The sequence below is a fragment of the Thamnophis sirtalis genome, unplaced genomic scaffold, assembly GCF_051295495.1.
Source record: "Thamnophis sirtalis isolate CommonGarterSnake01/CBP01778 unplaced genomic scaffold, rThaSir2_p1.2 scaffold_14, whole genome shotgun sequence".
In the NCBI taxonomy this organism is placed as follows: Eukaryota; Metazoa; Chordata; class Lepidosauria; order Squamata; family Natricidae; genus Thamnophis; species Thamnophis sirtalis.
In genome coordinates, this window is record NW_028261394.1 from 12,650,168 (window position 1) to 12,675,014 (window position 24,847).

Sequence of the window (24,847 nt, forward strand, 5' to 3'; positions counted from 1 at the left end):
CATCGGGAAGGGCATCCAGCCAGTAAATGCTCAGCTCCATCCAGTCGCCGCAACTCCGCCCCGAATTAAAGAATTACAGGGTTGCAAAAAGGGGGGTTGTTGAAAAGTACGGCGTACTTATTTATTAGGGGTGTAGACCTGGGACAGATAATGTCACCCACAAATGCAGACTCACCCCTGGGATCCAAAATTGTGGTGGAGAATGAACTGAAAATGAGACAAAGGCTTACAAAGCAATCAAATCATAGTCCAAGATGTTTCTGCCACTGATGGACTTTGGCCTCAGCCAACCTTCCAGGGATAGAGTGGATGCTGGTGGGTGAACAGGATGCCGTCTGTAATGTTTTTGTGCCACCATCACCAATCTTTGGGTGACAAAAACCCATCTTACAAACCAGCTTGGCCCCGGTTATCTAAACCAGTGTTTCCCAACCTTGGCAATCTGAAGATGTCTGGACTTCAACTCCCAGAATTCCCCAGCCAGCATTCGCTGGCTGGGGAATTCTGGGAGTTGAAGTCCGGACATCTTCAAGTTGCTAAGGTTGGGAAACACTGATCTAAACTACCTTGTAACTAGGAAAGGTGAGCGGCTGTTATCCATACGGACGGTTTGCGGAGAAGCACTGAAGGCACTTTCTTAAAATGTCGGGGGTCCTTTTCTCATTTATCTCTCTTCAGTTCCGTGGTCCAGAAATCTGTAACAAACCAAGAAGACCTTGATGGGACATTCAAATAGAAGAAAAGAAGGAAAAAATAAGAGAGATCCAAGTAGAGAAATGACCTTGAAATGAAACTTATTTTGGGGCTCAAAAAGTAAGATTGGGGGAGTGATGATAGGTAGCAATAATCGTGGGAGACGGGAGGAAGAGCAGTTAGACCAGGCAACGGTGAAATAAGAATGTCTCTGGACATTCTCAAGTCCTCCAGGTCATGGTTGTCTCAAAAAGGAGTTTGTTTGTTTTTTTCAAAAAGGCAATTGGACTGCTTTTTCCTAAGGGGAAAGAAGACATTTCTCTTCTCCTCCAAAGAAGCGTCTTCAGTTCTGGCGGAATGATGGCGGGTGATGGAAGGATTAGTTCTGACAGTGGGTGGAAGGATCTTATTTGGAAGCAAGAAATAATAATGATCAACTAAGATAAGTAGATGAGTAGCAAACTCACAAGTTCAGACTACAAAATCAGTGGGGAAGAGGTGACCTTTCATGCTTGCCAAGAATGTGGCCCACCTTGTAAAGTTATCCAGACAAGCAGCATACCTTAGAACAGTGATGGTGAACCTTTTCAGCAAACTGGAACTTGTGTGCACACCGGAGCACCGGAAAGCTGAAGACCAGCTGGCCGACGCACGTATGCCTGCTTTTTGGGCAATTTTGGACATTTTGGGGGCATTTTCTGGGCTTCTTTTGGGCTGTTTTCAGGCCGGTTTTGGGGGCCAAAATACCCTGAAAAACAGCCTGAAAATTGACTGGAAAATGGCCTGAAAAAGCCTGTTTTGGGGCTGTTTTCCAGCGCTTCGAGAGATTTGAGAGACCGTCTTCTGCCGATTACCTCCCTCCATCCCATCAGATCGCATAGAGTAGGCTTCCTCCGAATTCCATCCGCCAGTCAGTGCCGACTGGCGACTACGTGGAGGAGAGCCTTCTCAGTTGCAGCCCCGACGCTATGGAACAATCTCCCCGTGGAGATCCGCACCCTCACCACCGTCCAGGCCTTCCGCACGGCCGTCAAGATCTGGCTATCCCGTCAGGCCTGGGGATAAGACTTTACTCTTGCCCCTCCCGAATGTTGAATGAATGTTGGGTTTTTACTGCTAATTATTTTTACTCACATTTTCTTTTTGTGTTTTGTCCTGCACTCCCCCCCCCTATTATTGTAAGCCGTCCTGAGTCCCTTCAGGGAAAAGGGCGGCCTATAAATGCTTAATAAAATGAAAAAAATGAAAATGAAATGCTTCGGTTCCCCTTGAAAACCAACTAGCCAGCATTCATATGCATGCCGGGAAGAAGAGCAGCTGGTGATGGCATGCCTGCCCACAGAGAGGGTTCTGCGTGCCACCTCTGGCATACGTGCCCAAGGTTGGCCATCACAGACTTAGAAGGACTATCTCTAACTTTATTGTAAGGTTACACTAACAGAATCTTGCAAGTCTGAAAGTCCATTTCTCCCCCGGCCGCCTTTACAGCCTGAGAAACTAGGGTTCCTTCTGAGATCTTTGCTGCACCCCATTCTTTCTGCAGGCTCAGCTGCCTCTTATCTGAGCGCTGTCTGGTTTGCCGGCTCTTCCAAGGTCACTCGCACATCCCCATTTACATGGGGGGGGGGGTGTATTGAAGTCCACGTAGGGTCATGTACATAGGGGTCATACCTAAAGTTTTACAGTCCCAACAAAGAAGTTGGCCTTTAGAAGGCTGGAGACTAGGGGAGGTGGGAAAAGAGGAAGAGCTAACTCCAGCTTCTGGAGAAAGAGGGAGATTGGGCTATGACAAATAGGTCGATATTCTCACTTGCTCCAGGGGGTGAGACTAGATTGGGTGAAACCGCAAGGACGTAGATGAGATGTTAAGAAGAACTTCACACTTAAAGAGTCCCAAAGGTGCTTTTTAAAAGAAGCAATTGGACTTTTTGGTTTTTCTTTGAAGATGTTTCACTTCTCATCCAAGAAGCTTCTTCCGCTCCGACTGGCTGGTAGTGAGGAATGGAAAGATTTATGCTCCTTGCAGACAGCTGGTCATTTGCATCCTCTTAAAGAGAGTCCTTGAGGCCACCTGGAGGTTTATCTGTGTCCTCAAAGTCACTTGAATGGTGCAAATGGCTGTGGAGCCATCTTGGAACGATTGAAAGGATTATGTTGTAGACTGGAGACAGACCACATCATCTCTTCTCCAGTCCTTTCAGCGGTTCTGAGAAGGCTCCACACCCATTGGCACCACTCAGGTGACCCTGAGGACACAGACAAACCTCCAAGTGGCCTCAAGGACTCTCCGAAAGGAGGCAAACGACCAGCTGTCTGCATGGAATATAAATCCTTCCATTCCCCACTACCATCCAGTCAGAGCTGAAGAAGCTTCTTGGATGAGAAGCGAAACGTCTTCAAAGAAAAAACAACAACAACAGAAAGTCCAGTTGTCTCTTGAGAAAATGACCCGGAGGACTGAGACTCTCCAGACATTGACCATAAGAGCTATCAATCAGCAGAATGGATTAAAACAGTGGCTCTTAATCTGCAGCCCGCAGATCCCTGCGGAGGGCCAAAATATCATCACAGGAGGTCCACGAAGCCTTGGGGGGAAAAAATGTTATGATTTAAATTCTAAGTCTCGAATCCATGGCCATAAAAGGTACTTAAAGGGGGCCTGTAACCAAAATCTTGACAACAACTGGATTACAGTATTGCACTAGTTTCTTCCTCTTCACTGGTCCCAGTGGGGGGGTTCCGGATCCCGCCGCAACCGGTACGCTGTGCACAGAGCCTGGCGTCCTATTCGGGCATGCGCGCTGCACACGCATGTGCATACCACCGTCCTGCGACACTCAGTTGCTTGGTGGAGGTTGTGCAGGCGCCGCGCGCTGTGCCCGCCTGTACAAATTGGCTGGTCGCATTATAAACTGCTATGGAAGGTGGGCGGGCAGGTGGGCCAAACGAGCCACCATACTGGTACGGTGGCCGCTGCTCCCGGCTACTACCGGTACGGCCGTTCCGGGCTGCACCGCCCAGAATCTACCACTGACTGGTCTTCACGGGTTTTCAAACAGAAGATGGGTAGTCATCCAGCAGTATAATTATACAGGGTGCAGGACTTTGGACTTGATGACCTCTCAGGCCCCTTCCAAGTCTACGACTCTAACGAAATAAACTAGGCATAACGAGACAAAAGGGTTCTTAAAAAAGCTTAAGGTATCTTCTTTTTCTATTTAAAAAAAAAGCCAGAAAAGACAAGTTCTTGTGAACTTTGAACCGCTTGTGTGGTTTATGGGTGAACCATTCAAAGCCCAGTCTAATTATGGAACAGCAGGAAGAGGTGGAAGTGGATTGTCCGAAGGGGAATCCGGTCTGCCTTTTGATTTCAAATCAATTGGTTCAAAGGTATTTCAGCCGTCTGCCCTTTGCCAAACTGAATTAGAACTCTGTATTCAAAAAATAGTGGAAGGGAGGGAGGGAGGGAGGGAGGGAAGAAGGAAGGCGAAAAGGAAGAGCAATAGCACTTATATACTGCTTCAGAGTGCTTTCACAGCCCTCTCTAGGAGGTTTACAGAGTCAGCCTCTTGCCCACAACAATCTGGGTCCTCATTTTATAGACCTCACAAGGATGGAAGGCTGAGTCAACCTGGAGCCAAGTCAGGATTGAACTTCAAACTGTGGGCAGAGTTAGCCTGCAATACTGCACTCTAACCACCACTCTAAAATGATTTATTAATGATGCAAGTAGTTGGCTAATATTTCTGTCTATGGGTGAAGAGCAATAAAGGAAACTCTGCTTGTGGTTTGTTTTTTTTTGTGTTTTTTTAGTTTTTTTGGAGCCTAACTTTTAGGATTTCAAATTTGAACCTAGCCATGAGGAGCTGCGCGCTAAACTGCACCCATAAGTAAGTTATTATTGATACCCTGAAATCCAAACATCTCCTAAATCAAACTTTCATCTTCTACCAGACTTAAGAGCAGACTGGCCGAATGCGTGGGGCTGTTGTATAAAGGTTATGTTCTGATTCTACACTCAACTTGAAAAATAGCTAGCCTTCCCTAGGATGTTGGCTAACTCAGAAGTGGGACTGAAAATCCAGTTACTGGGTGGGCGTGGCCATGGGGGCATGGCCTAGCCAGCTCCCTGCACCATGGTGTATGTGTGTGTGTGTGTGTGTGTGTGTGTGTGTGTGTGTGTTTTCGCACTCCCCAAACGCAGGTTTTCCTCGAGCCTCCAGGAGGGAGAAAATGGCCTCCCTTGGGCTCCAGAGGCTGGAGACACACCCATTTCCAGTCTTCTAGTACTTTCGGGAGGCCCGTTTTTCACCCTATGAGCCTCTGCGCAGGCCCTGCACTTACCTGGCATCGAAAACGGGCCACGTGGAGACTCTTGGGAAGAGCGGGGCGGAGCGGAGCCAACCGGTCGTCAGAACTACCGGTTTGGTGAACCAGATTAAATTTAAGAACCGGTTTGTCCAAACCGATCTGAACCGCCTGAATCCCATCCCTTAGGCTAGCTCTTCCTATGGAGACAGGTTGAGGTATGAATGAAGAACCACGCAATCCTTTTGTCGGTCACAATGGAAGGCGTTTCCCTGCTGGATATCACCCTGGGTTTTTTTTTTAACGATTTTCTCCCCTCAGTCAAAATCTCATCTTTCTTTGGAAACGATTTGGGTTCGGAACCCAAGCTGCATCAGGTCTGCTCAGGCTTAGGAAGTCCCCCCCCTCCCCAAACAGGCAACACCCCAGAATACTGGACCCCATCACTTCTGCGGTGTGGCAAGGGACGCAACCTGGACCCGAAATGGACAGTGACTCAGAGGAGACCTGCTTGTAAAGTCACCGAGCAGGAAAGAAACATCACCTATAGCTTAGCTATACCCAACAGTGAGGGAAAGGAATTCTCCGAAGTCATCCAGCAACCGCCATCCACCACAAGCGTCGTGCCGGTCACGTAAGACGAGAGGGGGCTAACCAGATAGAGGACACTGTGAGCAATCTCAGTCTTGTTCCCGGCCCGCTGAAGGGGAATGTTCTGGAGGAAGCCGCCGGAATCCAAACCGGGTACAACTAGAACAAGAGAAAAGCACAACGTTGGCCCCTTTAAGAAGAAACAGGAGCATGGAAGGATGTCAGCCCACAGATCAACACCGTGGTCTCCACAGGGTGTGGTCCCCACGAAACAAGATGGCGGCCAACACAGTGTCATGGTTAATGTTAGGCAATCCTGAGCGTGGTGAGGGGGTTCTCTCCACCTTTTTGAGCTTTTAAAGTTTTTAACCCTGCAACCCTCACTTTTAATTCTGTGTTTTTTTTTCAATCCAGTTTTTTATTTTATTTTATACTATTTACACATATCAATGTGTGAATGGTGTGGTACTGGGTATCATACATTTCAATACAAATAAAACATAATCTTATCACCCCTAATTACTACATTTCATTTTCATTATTTCACATTGTTTACACATACCTTTTACATACTCTTCAATCAGCTACTCTTTTTTCTGTTCTTTTGCATATCTTAACATACACACACACACACACACACACACACACACACACACACACACTTATCCCCCTCTTAATTTCTGTTGTGGCCCAGCAGGAGCCGTTGGAGCTGCCACCAGACTCCGACAGCGAGGGGCCACATGAGTCGGCCCTGGAGGATGTGGAGGACCCTGGACAGGGTTCCGACTCCGAGCAGGGCGCAGAGAGACTGGTTGGCCACCAGGTGGCACCTGAACCTTGGACCAGTGGGGAGGAGACAAGGGAGAGTGATCCAGAAGCCAGCAGTGAGTTGTTCCTGGATGCACGCCATCGAAGAGCTACTAGGCATCAGGAACAATTACGCAATTACAGGAGGTAATTGTGCTCAGCTGAACTATAAAAAAGACTCCTTGTGACATGCCCCTCTTGCAGAAGTCAACACATTGACTAAAGAGAACGTAACTAACTTGGCAGGCTGGATTGCTGCCAAGGTTTGTCTGAATTGCTGCCAAGGTCCTTATCTGTTTGTTTGCTTGGCTTTCAGCCACCAAGATTTTGGCTTCTTGTTATTAAAAGTACATTCTAGTTAAGCTTGTCTCGGCTTTCGTTACGGGACGTAGGAGGTGGTCAGAAAAATTTCTATCCCTATTTTCTCCACCTGCATGTGGCTGTAATATTCAAAGACGTGGTTTTTCCCCCCATTATCTTTCACCTGTTTTGTTGTACATATTTCTCTTAGTTAATTCTTCCCATCCTTTTTACATCAAAATTTCATCCTTCATTCTTTCATAATTCAATGTCTCAGCCTACAGTTTTAGTACCGATCAGTCATTTATACATTTCAAGTACATCTATTCATATTCTTTCTAGTCCTTCAATCCGTAGAATTCTACTGTTAATACACATGTTTACATTGAAATATAGATCAACTGCTTCCTGTTGGGGCCCTAAGGAGCCCGGGCGGGTAGGGAAGGAGTGGCTGGGAGAGGAGGGACAAGTAGAGGCCGGTGAGGCGCTCTTTGACATGAGTGACATCAAGTTGGCCACACCCACCTACTCACATGACCACCTAGCCACGCCCACCCAGCCAATCATTAGGCAGGTCATATTAGTGGTCCGCAGGATTTAAAATTATGAATTTAGTGATCCCTGATGTCCAAAAGATTGGGGACTCCTGTCGTAGAAGACTTAACTGTTGTGTTAGAAGCTATCTCAGAAGTTTTCTGAGAAGTTACCTTACAAGCTCTTCTCAGTTCCAAAGACTTACCTAAGCGACGGTACCCCTCTGTGCCCGAAATGGGACCGGGGGCGATGCTAATCACTCTAATTCTTTGAGGCCCCCATTCCACAGCCAGATGCTTCGTCATAGCGTCTATGAAGAGACAGATGGGTTTACGAATATTCAGAAGAGCCCCCAGGGAAGCCCAAAATTAGAACTACAGAGGGGTCCATGAGATGACAAAGTCTATTTCAGGATTAAAACTCCTATTTTTGAAGGAGGAAGAGAATACGGCGCATGAAATGGAAGGCATCATTTGGAGATACACAATCTTGGTCTCATCAAGAATTAGGAATGTATATTCTTGGGTTATGGGGGTATATACCTTCTAAGGTCAGAATGAAGAACTACCTTGATTTAATTAATATTTCCTAGGTAAAGGTAAAAGTTCCCCTCACACATATGTGCTAGTCATTCCCGACTCTAGGGGGCGGTGCTCATCTCTGTTTCAAAGCCGAAGAGCCAGCGCTGTCCGAAGACGTCTCTGCGGTCATGTGGCCAGCATGACTCAACACGTCAAAGGCACACGGAACGCTGTTACCTTTCCATCGAAGGTAGTCCCTATTTTTCTACTTGCATTTTTTACATGCTTTCGAACTGCTAGGTTGGCAGAAGTTGGGACAAGTAATGGGAGCTCATTCCGTTACGCAACGCCAGGGATTCGAACCGCCAAAATGCCGATCTTTCTGATCAACAAGCTCAGCTTCTTAGCCACTGAGCCACCACGTCCCTAATATTTCATACTTTCCGTCTACTTTCCAATTTGGCAGCCGCTTTTCGGGAGAAGCCCTGGAGTTAGGGCTAGTTAATCATGGATTCTCTCCGATTGCTGGGCAGAAGAAATAAGCAAGCAATCGTGGCTTCCTGCACACAACGTTACACAAAGGAAAAGTCCATGCAATCTAAGTCTATCATCCCAAAATGTCCTCAAAACTAAAAAGGATGTGTTCTCCAATTCCCCAAATCTCACCTAATTGGAGTTAGTTGTCAAAAGGGGATTCTTACCCCGATACATTTAAGTCTACTGGAGAGAGTGGCTATAATATTCCTTCCTGAGGAGGAGAGAAGAAAGAGAAGAAAGGGGGGAAGGAAGGAGGGAGGGAAGCAAGGAGGGAAGGAAGGAGGGAAGGAAGGAGGGAAGGAAGGAGAGAAGGAGAGAAGAAAGGAGGGAAAGAAGGAGGGAAGGAAGGAGAGAAGAAAGGAGGGAATGTAGGAGAGAAGGAAGGGGGGAAGGAAGGAGAGGAGGAGAGAAGGAAGGGGGAAGGAAGGAGGAAAGGAAGGGGGAAAGGAAGGAGAGGAGGAGAGAAGAAAGGAGGGAAGGAAGGAGGGAAGGAAGCAGGGAAGGAGGAGAGAAGGAGAGAAGAAAGGGGGGAGGGAAGGGGGAAGGAGGGAGGGAAGGAAGGAGGGAAGGAAGGAGAGTAGGAGAGAAGAAAGGAGGGAAGGAAGGAGGGAAGGAAGGAAGAAGAAGTAGGAATGTTGTAAGATAAGATGGAGTTATGGGATGGTAAGAAAGCAATTTCAAGTATATTGTCAACTGTAGGGGAAAAAATTGTTATAAATACATATTATTAATAACAGTTATGAGATCATATAATTGTGAATGTATATATGAAATTAATAAAATTTTCAAAAAAATATTCCTTCCTGAGGATCCATCATCCTCAGAGAGGAGAGAAGCCCTCAACCTTGGACAGAGCTACCGGTGAGAAGAAGAGGAGGAAGGGACACAGAGGGCTTGGTCCTCATACCTACGGCCGCCTTGGCGGTCCCAGCATGCATCTGGAAAGCCTGGCCTCTGTAGCTGAGGGTCGCTGTGATGTTGACAATGACACCGCCATTTTCCTACGTCGATAAAGCAAGCAGAAAGGTGGAGGTGAATGTCTAAAGGTGCCTTGTGGCATTTAAGAAATAAAGGATAAAATGGCTAATGGCTAACGGAAGCCTCACCTCCCCCAGGCCGAAATGTCCATTTAGCGCAGTGTTTCTCAACCTTGGCGACTTTAAGTCCTGTGGACTTCAACTCCCAGAACCCCCCAGCCAGCAGAGCTGGCTGGGGAATTCTGGGAGTTGAAGTCCATAGGACTTAAAGTCGCTAAGGTCGAGAAACACTGATTTAGGGGTATCCACAGAGGAATAAAATACATTAAGATGGGGCCATGAGTGGAGCGATTCACTCAACAACCATGATAAAAAAAGGTTGTAAATTCAGGTACGACTGACTTAACCACCTTCCTTAGCAACATAAATTCTGGTCCCAATTGCACAGGTAGTCTTCAACTTACGACCACAAGTGAGCCCGAAATGGGTGTTATTATTAAGTGAGACATTTATTAGGTGAATTTTGCCCTGTTTTACGACCTTTCTTGCCCATTGGCTAAGTGAACCGCTGAAGTTGATGAGTCAAATGACCCGGTTGTTAAGTGAATTGGGTTTCCCTATCGACTCTGCTTGTCGGACGGTTGCAAAAGGGATCCCATGCGACCGTGGGACATAGCAACGGTCATAACTACGAACCCGTTGCCAAGCATCTGAATTTTGATCACAGGGTCCAATCAAATCAAGTTTATAAACAAAGACCAGAACAAATAAAAATACCCAAGGAATCTCGAGTTACAAATTGTAGAATAAAGTAGTAAGAAAGATAAAAATCTATATTAAAAACCACAATTTGGCATACAATCGGCCCGTTACACATGGCCTAACTATACAACCGTATAATATCATTCTATTCTGTTCTGTTCTTGAGACCGCCTGCTGCCAATTACCTCCCAAAGACCCATTAGATCACACAGGGTTGGCCTCCTCCGGGTTCCGTCTACCAGCCAATGCCATCTGGCTACTACCCGAGGGAGGGCCTTCTCTGTGGCAGCTCCGGCCCTTTGGAACGAACTCCCCGCAGAGATTCGGACCCTCACCTCTCTCCAGGCCTTCCAGAAAGCCATCAAAACCTGGATGTGCCGGCAGGCCTGGGGTTGACGAGTTCCCCTCCCCTCTCGACCTGTGTGGCTGTGTGATTCTTGGCTATTTTAACTACTTGTATTGTGTTCTATGTTCCCTTTCTCCCTTTGAGTCCCTCCCAGAAAAGGGCGGCATATAAATAAAACAAATCTAAATCTAAATCTAATCTTCTATTCTAAATGGATTGCTGTAGTTGCTAAGTGAATCATGCAGCCATTAAGTGAATCAGTCTTCCTCACTGACTTGTCAGAAGGTTGCACAAAGGGATCACACAACCCCAGGACGGTGCAGCCATTATAAACACAGGCCAGTTGGCAATCCCGTGAATTTGGATTATGTCACCACAGGGGAATGCTGCAACCATATTTTTATAGCCTTGGATAAGAAAGTGGAACTTCCAGGACCAGAGATAGTCTATCTGAAAACCAGTCTGCCAAAAACGGAGTCACCACGAGACGGCGGCTGCATTTGTACGGCGAGAACTGCTTCCCGAGTCATTTGTTTTCAGTGCTGGGCTAGCTTCCAGTCACTAACCGAATGGCTGCAAGCCAAGGACTAGATCTACAACCGAGGGCTTCTTACCCGAAGGCATTTTTCATACAGGACTTTGGAGACATTGAAGGTGCCCAAAGTGTCGATTTCGATCACCGTTTTGTAACCGTTGAACGATAAGGAGCTCGCAGGGCAAAGGAAGTTCCCGGCTGCGTCTGAGGAAGAAAACCGTGGAAAAAGGAACAAGACAAAACAGTTTGGGTGACCTGTTGGATTGCAGCCTTAAGGCCTGAATTCCTATCTTCTTACAAATGCTGAGAAGCTGTTGCCCGTGATGATATTCTATAAAACACATTATCAGACCTGCAATTATATTCCTTTTAGAATTTTGGCCTGCCACACTTTCTCTTATTTCATTATGCTGTTTCATTAGTATAGTGGTTGGGAGGGGGAATAGACAGGAGTAGGATTGTGTAATGTATTGTTATCATTCTTTTCTAGAAGCTCAAGGTCATCTTTTGTCTCCGCACTTTCACACCTGACCGGAAGCAGCTGGGTGTGGATGCCAGTGTGGAAGATTGGACCATGTGATGGATTGTAGGTGTGGGGACAAGATCATGAACTTTTAACTGGGTGCAATTCTGATGTCATTTTCAGTATTGGGATTTCATAGCATAATGCCAAGATGTCTGATTTATTAAATTGGAACTTTAAGGATCGTTTTTGCCTTGGACTCTGATTTAATTCCACATGATACTTGGAACGCTGACACAAATCCATTATTGTTGGATGGATTGGATGGATACTGGAGGGTAGAGACCCATGTTTGAAATTAGGCTAGATGCACCATCTATCTAGTGGCCAAGGAGTTTGGCTATCAATAAGGCAGGGATGGCTAACGTTTTTGTCATCACATGCTGAAAGCGTGCGTGCACCCATAACGCAATGCATGTGTGACCTCCTGTACACCCCGCTCCCCCACACATGCGTGTGCGATGTGTGACCTTACACATGCATGTATGACCCCCCACCCCTGCACATGTGTGTGTGACCCCCTCCCACGCATGTACAACCCTGTACATGCCCCCTGCCCCCATGCGCATGCAAGGCAGAGACCCCAAACCAACTGGTCAGCGGGAGATACACCCACACACGGAGTGGAGTTGCGTTGCGCCGACAGCTTGCATGCTCACCGAGAGGGATCTGCGTGCCACCTGTGGCAGGCGTGCCACAGGTTCGCCATCATGGCCATCGGAGATTTTAACTGAATATCAGCCCACTGCTTGCATCATGAAACTAAGTGCTCTAGAACAGAGCTTCTCAATCTTGACAACTTGAAGACGGGTGGACTTCAACTCCCAGAATTCTGTGCTGGCTGGGGAATTCTAGGAGTTGAAGTCACACAAGTTGCCCAGGTTGAGAAACACGGCTTTGGAGAACCCAAAGAGACATTGGACTGAGGTGGGTTATCAACCCTAATCACAAAACCCAACGTTCTTGAGACAAAAGCTTCTGTGAGGTTGGATGGCTGTTCAACCGATCTTCTAAAGGTGAAGATGGGATGCAGAGGATCTGTGTGAAAGAGCAGCTTGGCCATTTATGAATTCAGCTACCAGAACCTTTCCAGCAACCAAAAAAGATCACCCTTCAGGGACCACCCATTCCCATCCTGAAGGTTGAAGATGGGGAGGACTTCCAATCTCCATGAGCACCAAACCCTCACTGTTAACTAGGATGTCGATCTTCTTGAATTCTTGGAGGGCCTCGTCCACAGCTGCTAAAATGCTTTGAGGTTGCCGTACATCAAGGGAGACAGGCAGGCATCTCTGGCCGGTAGCTGCAGAGAGTTTCTTGGACGCCTGTCAGGAGAAGTAAAGATTTTGGGAGATCAGACAGCTGCCTTTCTAAAAAGATTTTTAGCAATGTACACACACACACACACACACACCTGCCACAATAGCTCCACACGAATACATCAACCCAACTACAACCTAATCTAAGCCTTGGGTTTCTCAAGCTCAGCGACTTTTACGATCTGCAGCCTTCAATTCCCAGAATTTCTCAGCCAGCATTTTGAGAGGTGAGGTTCACACATCTTGAAGCTGTCAACTTTGAGCTACTACCCGGGGGAGGGCCTTCTCTGTGGCAGCTCCGGCCCTTTGGAACGAACTCCCCGCAGAGATTCGGACCCTCACCTCTCTCCAGGCCTTCCGAAAAGCTGTTAAAACCTGGCTGTGTCGGCAGGCCTGGGGTTGATGAGTTCCCTTCCCCTCTCGATCTGTATGGCTGTTGGTTATTTTTAAATGCTTGTATTGTACTTTCATGTTCCCTTTCCCCCTTGGGTTGTTCGCCGCCCTGAGTCCCGCAGGGAATAGGGTGGCATATAAATAAAACAAACCTCAACCTCAAATACCATATTTTTTCAGAGTATAAGATGCACCTTTTTCCCCTCAAAAAAGAAGCTGAAAATCTGAGTGCATCTTATACACTGAATACAGCACTTTTTGCCTCCTAAAACCCCGCCCCCTTTGCAAAAATGGCCATGCATAACCTTTAGGAGGCTTCCAGAGTGCTCCTGGGGGCTGGGGAGGGCAGAAATGAGAGACAAACTGGCCATTTTTTGCTCATTTTTGCCCCCCACAGCCCCCAGGACCACTCTGTAAGCCTCCTAAAGGCTAGGCATGCCCTTTTTTGGGAGAAAAAACAGGTTGTTTTTTGCTTGTTTGGGGGGGGGGGCACGAGCACTCTGCAAGCCTCCTAAAGGCTATTCATGCCCTTTGGGGGGGGGGAATGGGCCTATTTTCACAAAAAACGGGCCGTTTTGGGGAAATCTGCAGGGTGCAAAAACTTTTTTTAAAATTTGCCTCTTCAAAATCTTGGTGCGTCTTATACTCCGGTGCGTCTTATACTCTGAAAAACACGGTAAATGATCCACCTTCAGGGTCAGGGACCCAATCAGAATCAGTCTCTAAAGACCTTCCAAAACAACCTTCCTGAGACTTTGGAAGACCACAAAAATGGGAGTCCTCTTTGCTTCTTCACTGAGAAGCTGCTAATATCCCTAATGCGGATATTTGTAACATATTGGTAAAAATACAAGGATTTCGCAGCCACTAACCTCCGTCAGCCGTTCCAGGTTTCTGCTGGCAATGACACACTGGCAGCCGTGTCTGCAGAAAGATTTCCCAAGGACAGACAGAGAAGTCAAGGAATGCAAAAACTTCCTTCTTTTTACTTAATAGTTTGAGGCTTTTTTAAAGGAATGCAAAAGCAAATATCTGTTAAACTGGACTAGTGAGGCCACATTATATCTGCATCCAGAACTGCATCCAGTTCTGGTCACTACAATATAAAAAAAAATGGTGAGACTCTTGAAAGAGTGCAAAGAAGAAGAACAAAGGTGATAAGAGGCCTGGAGCCTAACCATACAATGAGCAATTGAGGGAATTAGATATGTCTAGTTTAACTGCAAAAAAACAACAACCAATTACTACTGAAAGAGTTCTGCTGTCCTTACCTCATCAGGATCTCAGCGATGCGGAATCCAATTCCAGAGCCACCGCCTGTGATGAAAGCCACTTTTCCTCTAGAAAAATCAGGAGGAGGAGATGTCAGGAATTCACTCATTTATATATTTATTTATTTACCCCCCAATACCCAACAATACTGGGGGGGGGGGCTCTCAAGTGAAAAATCATGAAACAGTGGGAAAGAAATTCAAATTCACAAAATCAAAGGAGTTTTTTTTTTAAAAAAAGGAATAATATTCTTTATTACAGGTTAGTGACACAGATTAATAAAAACTTCCTAAATTAAACCTAGAAAGTAGAAAATGAGAATGACGGCAAAATTGGACAGGACTGGCTTAGAAGCAGCAGTATATTATTATTAGTTGATTCTATTCTATTCTATTCCTGATTCTTTATTCTATTCTATTCTATTTATTCTATCCTATTCCTGATTCTTTATTCTATTCTATTCATTCTATTCCATTCCATTCTATCCCATTTCCTATTCCTATTCTATTGTCTATTCTATTCTTCTATTCTATTCCCCACAACCAGGTTTACAGGAACCTTAAAGAGGCCTAGCACCTTAGGAATGCTTACTGGAGGATGTCAGGCTTGAAGAGATATGAATATTCTGGAAGACAGTCATCTGTGTCGACATCAGGAGGAGGCTCACAAGCAAAGCCCAGGTGAGCCATGGAGAGCTCGCTTGTTCTAGAGGAAGCAAGGCAGGGTCTCACAACCAGTCCTGAGATGGGGAGAAAACCCACAATACGATTATGGTCTGTCACACAGTCAGCCAGATGTTGAGAGTGGATTTGGGGTTTTTATCCACCTAGAAAGTTCCTCCCAAGGCCCTGGGATAGGCAGAGGTGGATGTTTGATGGCGTGGCACGACAAAACCGCGCTCGTCAAAATAGCGGTGATAAAACCGTGTCGCTAAAGCCGCGACGTCATCACCGCACGTCATCACCGCCGTGACAACAGCATGGCGACAGAAGGGCGCTTTAAAACAGCGCGGCGGCAGAAAGCCGATTTAAATTAAGGTTAGGATTAGGTTTAGGGGTTTGCTTTAGGGTTAAGTTTAGGTTTAGGGTTAGGTTTAGGGTTAGGGTTAGGTTTAGGGTTAGGTTTAGGGTTAGGTTTAGGGTTAGGTTTAGGGTTGGGTTTAGGGTTGGGTTTAGGGTTAGGTTTAGGGTTAGGGTTAGGTTTAGGGTTAGGTTTAGGGTTAGGTTTAGGGTTAGGGTTAGGTTTAGGGTTAGGTTTAGGGTTAGGGTTAGGTTTAGGGTTAGGTTTAGGGTTAGGTTTAGGGTTAGGTTTAGGGTTAGGTTTAGGGTTAGGTTTAGGGTTGGGTTTAGGGTTGGGTTTAGGGTTGGGTTTAGGGTTAGGTTTAGGGTTAGGGTTAGGTTTAGGGTTAGGGTTAGGGTTGGGTTTAGGGTTGGGTTTAGGGTTAGGGTTAGGTTTAGGGTTAGGTTTAGGGTTAGGTTAAGGGTTAGGTTTAGGGTTAGGTTTAGGGTTAGGTTTAGGGTTAGGTTTAGGGTTAGGTTTAGGGTTAGGTTTAGGGTTAGGTTTAGGGTTAGGTTTAGGGTTAGGTTTAGGGTTAGGTTTAGGGTGCTGAATGCTTCGGAAGGCGCGGATTTGCCCTCCGCCCTTATGTCAGCGCAGTAAGGTCGCATTTGCTTTAGCGATTTGGACGGCACAGATTAGGGTTCGCGCTTATGTCTCCGCGGATAAGGGCTTCACGGTATTGTGGTGGAACCGTTTGATGGTGTTATCATTGCAGGGAGTGACTCCGAACCCACCCCTGGTCAGTTGCAATCCCTGCAATTCTCACCTTTCACCCCAAGAGGCATTCGAGTGCAAACAGATGTGCCTTCTTTAACATTGGAAAACAAGTATTACACAATTCTTTTAAAAATTAGATTTTTTTTTCCACCAACCTTGAGGAAAATTTGTGGGGCAGCTTCAGGGAGAGGAATTCGCAATGGAATAGGATTCCGAATTCCAGCTCTCTGCACAACAAAAATCTCCCCCCTGCCAAGCTTGCATTAATAGGAATGTTGGCGCCACAGAGAAGGAAGGAAGGAATGGAGAAGGCATTAAAGGTGAAAATTTGGTGCAACCGGTTTTCTTTGCAAGGCTGACACGCTTTGCAAAGCAGTCATGGTGGTTTGAGCAGCTTTGCAAAGGAGAAGGAACAGTTCCAGAAATTCAATAGTCAGGACTATGGTTTTCCCAGTTGCAATGGATGGCTGTGAAAATTGGGCCATAAGGAAGGCTGAGCGCCAAAGAATGGAGGCCTTTGAACTCTGGCGCTGGAGAAGACTCCTGCGAGTCCCTTGGACTGCAAGGCCATCAAACCGGTCAGTCCTAGAGGAGATCAACCCTGGTTGCTCTTTAGAAGGCCAGATCCTGAAGAGGAAACTCAAGGACTTTGGCCACCTAATGAGAAGGAAAGGACTTCCTGGAGAAGAGCCTCATGCTGGGAACGATGGAGGGCAAAAGAAGAAGGGGACAACAGAGAATGAGGTGGCTGGATGGAGTCACCGAAGCAGTTGGTGTGAGCTTCAATGGACTCCAGAGGATGGTAGAGGACAGGAAGGCCTGGAAGAACGTTGTCCCTGGGGTTGCAATGGGTCGGACACGACTTCGCGACTAAGAACAACACAGAAGCACTCAGCATACATGCAAAGAAACAGAGAGAAAAATAAAAATAGACATTGTATATATTAATAAATATGTATGTTTATATCCAGCCCCGTCGCAAAGCAGAACTCTTTGGGTGTCCTCCAAAAGACGAGGGGCTCTAAGAGCAAAAACTTTAAGAAAGGCCACTTTTAAAAGATGAAACAGCTGCTATTCCAGAGAAAGCAATGCAGCAGGTGGGATCCTCGCGGGGCAGAAACAGTGTTGGGGAAATTCCCCTATTTTTGCACCCCCAAATTGATTTCCCTGAGGGAGGGCAGCCTTGCCCTTCCCTCCTCTAGGGTTACACAAGGCTGGCCGCCACCCCACCAGGTCACGCAGCTGGTTGGCAATGAAAGAGATGACGAGGGTCGAGGTTCCCCACAGTAAACAGTTGCAGTAAACAGTAAGAGAGTTGGAAGGTTCCTTGGAGGTCATCTAGCCCAACCCCCTCCTGACGCAGGCGACCCGTCCTAGGGATTCGAACCGCCGAACTGCCGACCTTTTTGAGGCTCCTGGGCTGACACACCCCACATGCAGTGGGGAGCCCGAGAAAGGGGGGGCTCTCCTGCCCGGGAATAGTGCGAACCTCTTTCAAGCCTTTTGCAGAGCCAAATGAACTGGAACGACTACAAGTCCCCTTATCCCCGCCCGCGGTTGCAACAGACAGCGGGAGTTGCAGCCCCGGCACGTAGGAGGGTTGCAGCGGGTTGCGATTGGGGTTCCTCAATTCCCCTTTCTCGGTATTCCCGCTCCCCCCACCCCAGCATTTCTGCCCTTTTCCAACTCACCTCCCGTTTAAGCACCTTCTCAGCCAAGCCGAGCTTGCTCTCCGGTGCGCCTGCGCGCTGAAACCCAAAGCATGCCGGGAATGGTAGTTCCTTGTTTAGAAGCCTAGGAGGCGCTGGGTTGAATGGGACGTCCTAGGGTTGCTCCTTCTCTTGTTGGCAAAGCAATGCTTTGCTTGGAATCCTATTGGGCAAGCTCTTCATTAGGCCTAATTTTTTTAAAAAGGAATATTCATGTGAGTATGGGAGTCTTCTTTATTGCACAAGGAACTGCCTTCGCTTTTCAAGGCGGGTGATTGCAAAAGGAGAAAAGTTTCTGATAGAATAGAATAGAATAAGAATAAAATGGAATAGAATAGAATAAGAATGAATAGAATAGAATTACGATAGGATAGGATAGGATAGGATAGGATAGAATAGAATAGAATGGAATAAGAATAAATAGAATTAGAAAAGAATAGAATAGAATAGAATAGAATAGAATAAAGAATGAATAGAATGGAATAGAATTAGAATAGAATAGAATAAGAATGAATAGAATAGAATTAGAATAGAAAAGAATAGAATAGAATAATGGATAGAAAAGAATAGAATAAGTATGAATAGAATAGAAAAAAATGAATAGAATAGAATAAGAATGAATAGAATAAGAATGAATAGAATAAGAATAGAATAAGAATAGAATAATGGATAGAAAAGAATAGAATAAGAATGAATAGAATAGAATAAGAATGAATAGAATAGAATAAGAATGAATAGAATTAGAATAGAATAAGAATAGAAAAGAATAGAATAGAATAATGAATAGAAAAGAATAGAATAAGAATGAATAGAATAGAATAAGAATGAATAGAATAGAATAGAATAGAATTAGAATAGAAAAGGATAGAATAAGGATGAATAGAATAAGAATGAATAAAATAGAATAAAAATAGAATAGGATAGAATAAGAATGAATAGAATAGAATAAGATGGAATAGAATTAGAATAGAATAGAATAGAATAGAATAGAACAGCACAGAACAGAACAGAACAGAACAGAACAGAACAGAATAGGATAGGATAGAATTCTTTATTGGCCAAGTGTGATTGGACACACAAGGAATTTGTCCTTGGTACAGATGCTCTCAGTGGACACAAGAGACAAAATACATTAGTCAAGAATCATAAGGTGCAACACTTAATGATAGTCAGAGGGTACAAATAAGCAATCAAATCATATTAGGAAACAATGAATATAAATTGTAAGGATACAAGCAATAAAGTTACAGTCCTGCAGTCATAAGTGAGAGGAGATGGGTGATAGGAATGCTGAGAAGATTAATGGTAGTGCAGGAAGAAGAAGGAGATGGAGAAGTAGGAGGAGGAGAGGAAGAAAAAGAGGAAGAGGGAGAAGAAGAAGAAAAGGAAGAGGAGGAGGACGATGAGAGAAAGAGGAAAAAGAAGAAGGAGAAGGAGAAAGAGAAAGAAAAGAAGGGAAAAAAGAAAGAAGGAGGGGGAGAAGGCAGAAGAAGAGGGAGAAGGGGGAAAGAATCCTATTGCTACACATTTTTCAGTTGCCAGGAAATCCCCCTTACTTACAAACTGGGATCTGGAGGATTACAAAACCTTCCGGAAGAAAAGAAGGAGAAGAAAAACAGGATTTGGGAGGAAGAGGAAAGTACAGTTGGTTTGTACCTGTATCTGTACCAATATTAAGCACTTTCTCAATGTTGTAATAATATCACCTAATCAGCAAATTTGCATCTAGATTAAAAGGCAGCCATTATTTTAACATTGGATATTCATGTGATATTAAAAGTAATCTTCAAAAAAAAAACCCCCACAGAATCTTGCATTATTTCAATAATGTAACACCGCTTACATACTTAAAGAAATGTGTTCAGAAGCAGAAAGAGGAAAGTATTGGAAGACGAAGTTCAGATGCAAACAGGTGGAAATAAGGACATCTGAAACGAGCTTTTGAAATGGAGGGTGTTGCTGAGACAAGGAAACATTTGACCTTGATTCCATGCAGAAACTCCATCTAAAAACAAACACATCCACTCAGCAATCTCTTTCTATCTTGTCCCTGTCGTGCTGCCTTAATCTCATTTGCGTATTATTTATTTGCTTTTTATCCTACCTTTTAAACATTTTATTAAATTTACCGTTATTATATTAGACATGTTGATAACATGGCATTGCCCGGGTATTTATTTATAGGGGGTGAAATGTCTGGACCAAACGTAATTTCTAATGTTGGAATTTCCCCCTTACCAGAGGGACCCCCCTTATAGAATACTGTGAAGACTTTACCATGGCAACTCCACTGCGCTATACAGTAGAAGCCATTTTACGGCAGTACAGTAGAAGCCATTTTAAGGCACAACAGACTGCATCTTAACAGAAAACACACCTGAGGGGTGTTAGTGGTGTCTTACCCCCAGAGTATTTTTTTTTTCTAGAGAGTAAGTCATCATTCCAGAGTTATGCTGGAACATAGACACACACAGAGCACCATTTTTATATATATAGATATTAGATTTATTATTGTATTTATTATAAGATTGATAACTCTAATCATATCCCCAATGTATCCGAGAATCAGTTTCACATCATTCTTAGTTGTGTCAGCGATATTTTTTCCCCATCTTAATCCAGCAGAGCCTGCAGCTGTTTCGGTATGTGAAATCTTCCACACTTTGCTGAAGATCTTGCTGGTGGAAGTGTCCTTCAGTGGGAGAATGGGGGGGGGGTGTTAGTTCAGGCTCTGTGACCACTTCCCCTGCTCCTCCAAATCCCCAAAGACCCTTTGCTGGCTAAAGGATGAGTGGAACTCAAAACATCTGTGGTCTCCAAACATGACAACTGTTGTGGGTTGCCAGTGGCCAATGACCAGTGGAGAGGTTAGGAAGAAACATGGGCCAGTCCTGGAGTCTGGGGAAGGCTCTAACGAGGGCTCTGTGTCGGAGGCAGAGAGGGGGCCAGGGCTATCTGACAGTTATCAACTACCTTCGGAGTCAAACATCAGTGAGGCAGATAAACAGCTGGAGCCTGTTCCCAGTGTGTGCATGCACAGAGTTGCCAGATGAAGGGAACAGCTAAAGAACAGGGGTCGACTTGGGAGTAAGGCCACAGGTGGACAATGAATGGCCCCTCCCAGAGGAAATAAAAGAGGAGCGGAAGGGGAGAGGAGTTTGCAGGAGACAATTATTTTGCATAATTGGTTCATGACTCTCCGAGACTCCTTTCCAAGTTTTGCAGATATCAGCCTGGCAGCTCTCCAAGCCAGATAAGGTCTTTGACTGTAAATCCTCCTTTGAAAGACTTTGCCGGATGTGAATGAGCAGAATTCACAGGAAATTAATAAAAGGGATTTGCTTCATGCTCTTGGGAATCCTGGGTCAGAACAATAACTTTTAAGACCTGTACACTTCAACTCCCAGAGTTCCCAGCAGCATTCACCCCAAAGCCTGACCCATTGGATGTTAGGTATCATAAACAATCTGGCAAAATTGGTTGGCTGGGGAATTCTGGAAATTGAAGTCCACAGGTTTTTAAGTTGTCCAGTTTGGAGACCCTTAAAGATGAACAACGATAAAGCAATTGAATTGCCTACCCTATAGCAGAAGAAGTTGGTTTTTCATCTTACAAAACATTTTACAAGGGGCATTTAGTGGGATTTCCTTCTTTAGGACATCTGCAGGTTTTGTGCATGTTGGTTCAAAAGAGCCCCTTCACCCCAATGCTCTCTGACGGGGCACAATTGCAAATCAGCTGTTTGTTACCAGCTCTGAAAGGGGTTTTTTTTTTCCCTCTTTGGTGGTTTTCATGTGACTTCCTTGATTATGAATATCATGGGATGGAAGTTTTCATCTCAACTCTTTTTTTAAAAAGAAATGTCTTCCGTTTCTAATTTTTCTCCTGTAGGTCAAGGAATTTGAGTCAGACCGAAGCACATGTCTGCACCAGCTTTGTAAAGGTTCCTCTCGCACATATGTGCTAGTCGTTCCCGACTCTAGGGGGCGATGCTCTCCATTTCAAAGCCAAAGAGCTGGCGCTGTCCGAAGACGTCTCCGTGGTCATGGGGCCGGCATGACTGAACGGCAAAGACGCACAGAATGCTGTTACCTTCTCACCAAAGGTGGTTCCTATTTTTCTACTTGCATTTTTTACACGCTTTCGAACTGGTAGGATGGCAGAAGCTAGGACAAGGAACGGGAGCTCACTCCGTTATGCGGCGCTAGGAATTCAAACCGCCGAACCTTCTGATCGACAAGCTCAGTGTCTTATCCACTGAGCCACCATGTCCCTATAGCTTTGTAAATGGAGCCCTTACTTACCCCATTCTGCTCTGCGGTGAGGAAGCTAGAGTAAATTAGCATGGCCCATAATTTCCAACCCCTGGAAGGACTGGTTTGGGTTGGGTTCTTTTTGCCCTACGTGACCTCAGGTGAGTAAAGCTTTTGGCACGGAGACGGTTTTCTGGAATGTGACTTTTGCCCCTTGTGACTCAAACTGAAGACAGCAATATAACACATCTGTTTGATGGTTTATGGTACCTAACATCCAATGCCTGGGTCATATGTTGAGGTGAATCTCCCTGAACACATTTTGTCAGTGTAACACTATTTTCTCTCTTATTTCCTTTTGCTTTTTCTGAGTTTAGAAATTCTGTATTTTATTTTGTTTATTTTTATTCGGATGTTTCTAATCCCACCTATTACTTTATAACTAGCTCAAGATGCTGAAGGTATCTAAGATCTAACTCCTTCCTACTCCTGTTTTCCCCACAAGAACCTTGTGGGAGGTGGATTGGGCTGGGAGAAAGGGACTGGCCCAATGCACCCAGCTGGCTTTTATGTCTAAGGTAGGGTTCACCGACAAAAGGGTGACCGACAAAACCGCGCCCGACTAAACTGCGGTGACAAAACCACGAGTTCTAAACCGAATGAGCGCTGAATCGCGCCGACAACAGTGCGGTGACAGAAGCGCGCTGTAAACCTAACCCTAACGCTAACCCTAATCCTAAACGTAACGCTAACCCTAACCCTAAACGTAACGCTAATCCTAACCCTAAACCTAACCCTAAACGTAACGCTAACCCTAACCCTAACCCTTACCCTAAATCTAAACCTAACCCTTACCTTAACTTAAATCGCCCATCTGTCGACGCGCTGTTGTAAATCACCCTTCTGTCGACGCGCTGTTGTCGACGCGTTGATGATGTCGCGGTTTTAGCGACGTGGTTTTGTTTGCGCACTTTTGTCGTGCGCACTTTTGACGGGTTATGTAAGGTAGAACTAGAGCTCCCAGTCTCCTGGTGATTGGCCCAAAGTCACCCAGCTGCTTGTATAGCAATAGCAATAGCAGTAGACTTATATACCGCTTCATAGGCCTTTCAGGCCTCTCTAAGCGGTTTACAGAGAGTCAGCATATTGCCCCCAACAATCTGGGTCCTCATTTTACCCACCTCGGAAGGATGGAAGGCTGAGTCAACCCTGAGCCGGTGAGATTTGAACCGCTGACCTGCTGATCTAGCAGTAGCCTGCAGTGCTGCATTTAACCACTGCGCCACCTTGGCTCTATGTCTAAGATGGAACTAGACCTCCCAGCCTCCTGGTGATTGGCCCAAAGTCACCCAGCTGCTTGTATGTCTAAGATGAAACTAGAGCTCCCAGCCTCCTGGTGATTGGCCTAAAGTACCCAGCTGGCTTGCATGTCTAAGATGGAACTAGAGCTCCCAGTCTCCTAGTGATTGGCTCAAAGTCACCCAGCTGGTTTTCATGCCTAAGCAGAACTAGAACTCACCGTCTCCTGGTTTCTAGCCTGGAATCTTAACCGCTAGGCCAAACTGTTCCTTAAGGATATGGTATATTTTAATGCTGTACTACCCGCTGTATTTGAGATGGGACGATGCTGCTACAGAAGATACATGGTCCTTATTCAAACTGGGGTAGGGGGTGGGGATGGAGCAGAAAAACTGTCCAAGACACTGTGAAACTGATTAGATCCGGTTTTCAGGGAAACTGATTGTGAAACTGACAAGAGAATAAGAACCATGGGAAAGAGAGACTGCTAAGTCAGTTTCCAGCAGGAATTGATAGATTAAGAAAAAAAGTCTGAATTGAAACAAAACAAACCCTCACTAAATCTAATTTAGAGGACAACAGATCTGTGTTCTGAAGGGAAGGAAAGGAAAAAGAGATGAAGGGAGGGGAAGGGAAGGAAGAAGAGATGAAGGGACGGGGGGAAAGGAAAGGAAAAAGATGAAGGGAGGGGAAGGGAGGGAAAAGAAGAAGAGATGAAGCGAAGGGAGGGAAAGGAAAGGAAGAAGAGATGAAGGGAGGGAAAGGGAAGGGAAGGAAAAGAAGGGAAGGAAAGGAAAGGAAAAAGAGATGAAGGGAGGGGAAAGGAAAGGAAGGAAAGGAAGAAGAGATGAAGGGATGGAAAGGGAAGGGAAGGAAAAGAAGGAAAGGAAGGGAAGGAAAGGAAGAAGAGATGAAGGGAAGGGAGGGAAAGGAAAGGAAGAAGAGATGAAGGGAAGGGAGGGAAAGGAAAGGAAGAAGAGATGAAGGGAAGGGGGGAAAGAAAAGGAAAAAGAGATGGAGGGGAAAGGAAGGGAAGGAAAGAAGGAAAGGAAGGGAAAGGGAAGGAAGGGAAAGGAAAGGAAAAAGAGATGGAAGGGAAAGGAAGGGAAGGAAGAAGAGATGAAGGGAAAGGGAAGTAAGGAAAGAAAGAAGTGTGGGAAAGATTGCAGATAAAGTATTCTTTTGAACTAAAAACAGCCATTCAAATACTTTCTGCATCTTAATAAATATCCCTGTGATACATGCCTCTCTCCTGGAGCCCCCTTCTCTTAGAGATAGGGTGAATAATTAAGGAAAAAACCAGTGGTGAAATTCAATTTGTTTCACTACCAATTATGTGGGCATGGCTTGGTGGGCATGCCAGAGGAAGGATACTGCAAAATCCCCATTCCC

The 24,847-nt window shown here is 45.5% G+C and overlaps 1 protein-coding gene across 2 annotated transcripts; it reads right to left on the minus strand.

Moving 5' to 3' along the window:
• Positions 1 to 555: 555 nt before the first annotated feature.
• On the minus strand, positions 556 to 17,945 carry DECR2 (2,4-dienoyl-CoA reductase 2). Of its 2 annotated transcripts, XM_087728634.1 has the most exons (10): positions 17,886 to 17,945; positions 15,010 to 15,157; positions 14,418 to 14,486; positions 14,019 to 14,070; positions 12,624 to 12,759; positions 10,991 to 11,115; positions 9,199 to 9,292; positions 7,439 to 7,543; positions 5,546 to 5,751; positions 556 to 695 (listed from the first exon to the last, which is right to left on the minus strand). In XM_087728634.1, exons 2-9 carry the CDS (start codon positions 15,105 to 15,107, stop codon positions 5,546 to 5,548), a joined length of 885 nt encoding a protein of 294 aa, XP_087584760.1. In that variant the 5' UTR covers positions 15,108 to 15,157; positions 17,886 to 17,945; the 3' UTR covers positions 556 to 695. The 2 variants fall into 2 exon arrangements, with proteins under 2 accessions (XP_087584760.1, XP_087584761.1); XM_087728635.1 differs by lacking the exon at positions 17,886 to 17,945 and having other exon boundaries at positions 14,995 to 15,132.
• Positions 17,946 to 24,847: the final 6,902 nt, after the last annotated feature.

Bases quoted from the DNA above. Each gene is read 5' to 3' on its own strand.
- DECR2 (XM_087728634.1), bottom strand. From the start codon at position 15,107: ATGGCTCACCTGGGCTTTGCTTGTGAGCCTCCTCCTGATGTCGACACA. The intron at 14,071-14,417 runs GTAAGGACAGCA...ATCTTTCTGCAG, and splicing joins ATCGCTGAGATCCTGATGAG to ACACGGCTGCCAGTGTGTCA. The intron at 5,752-7,438 runs GTAAGTCTTTGG...CTCTTGTTCTAG, and splicing joins AGAGGGGTACCGTCGCTTAG to TTGTACCCGGTTTGGATTCC.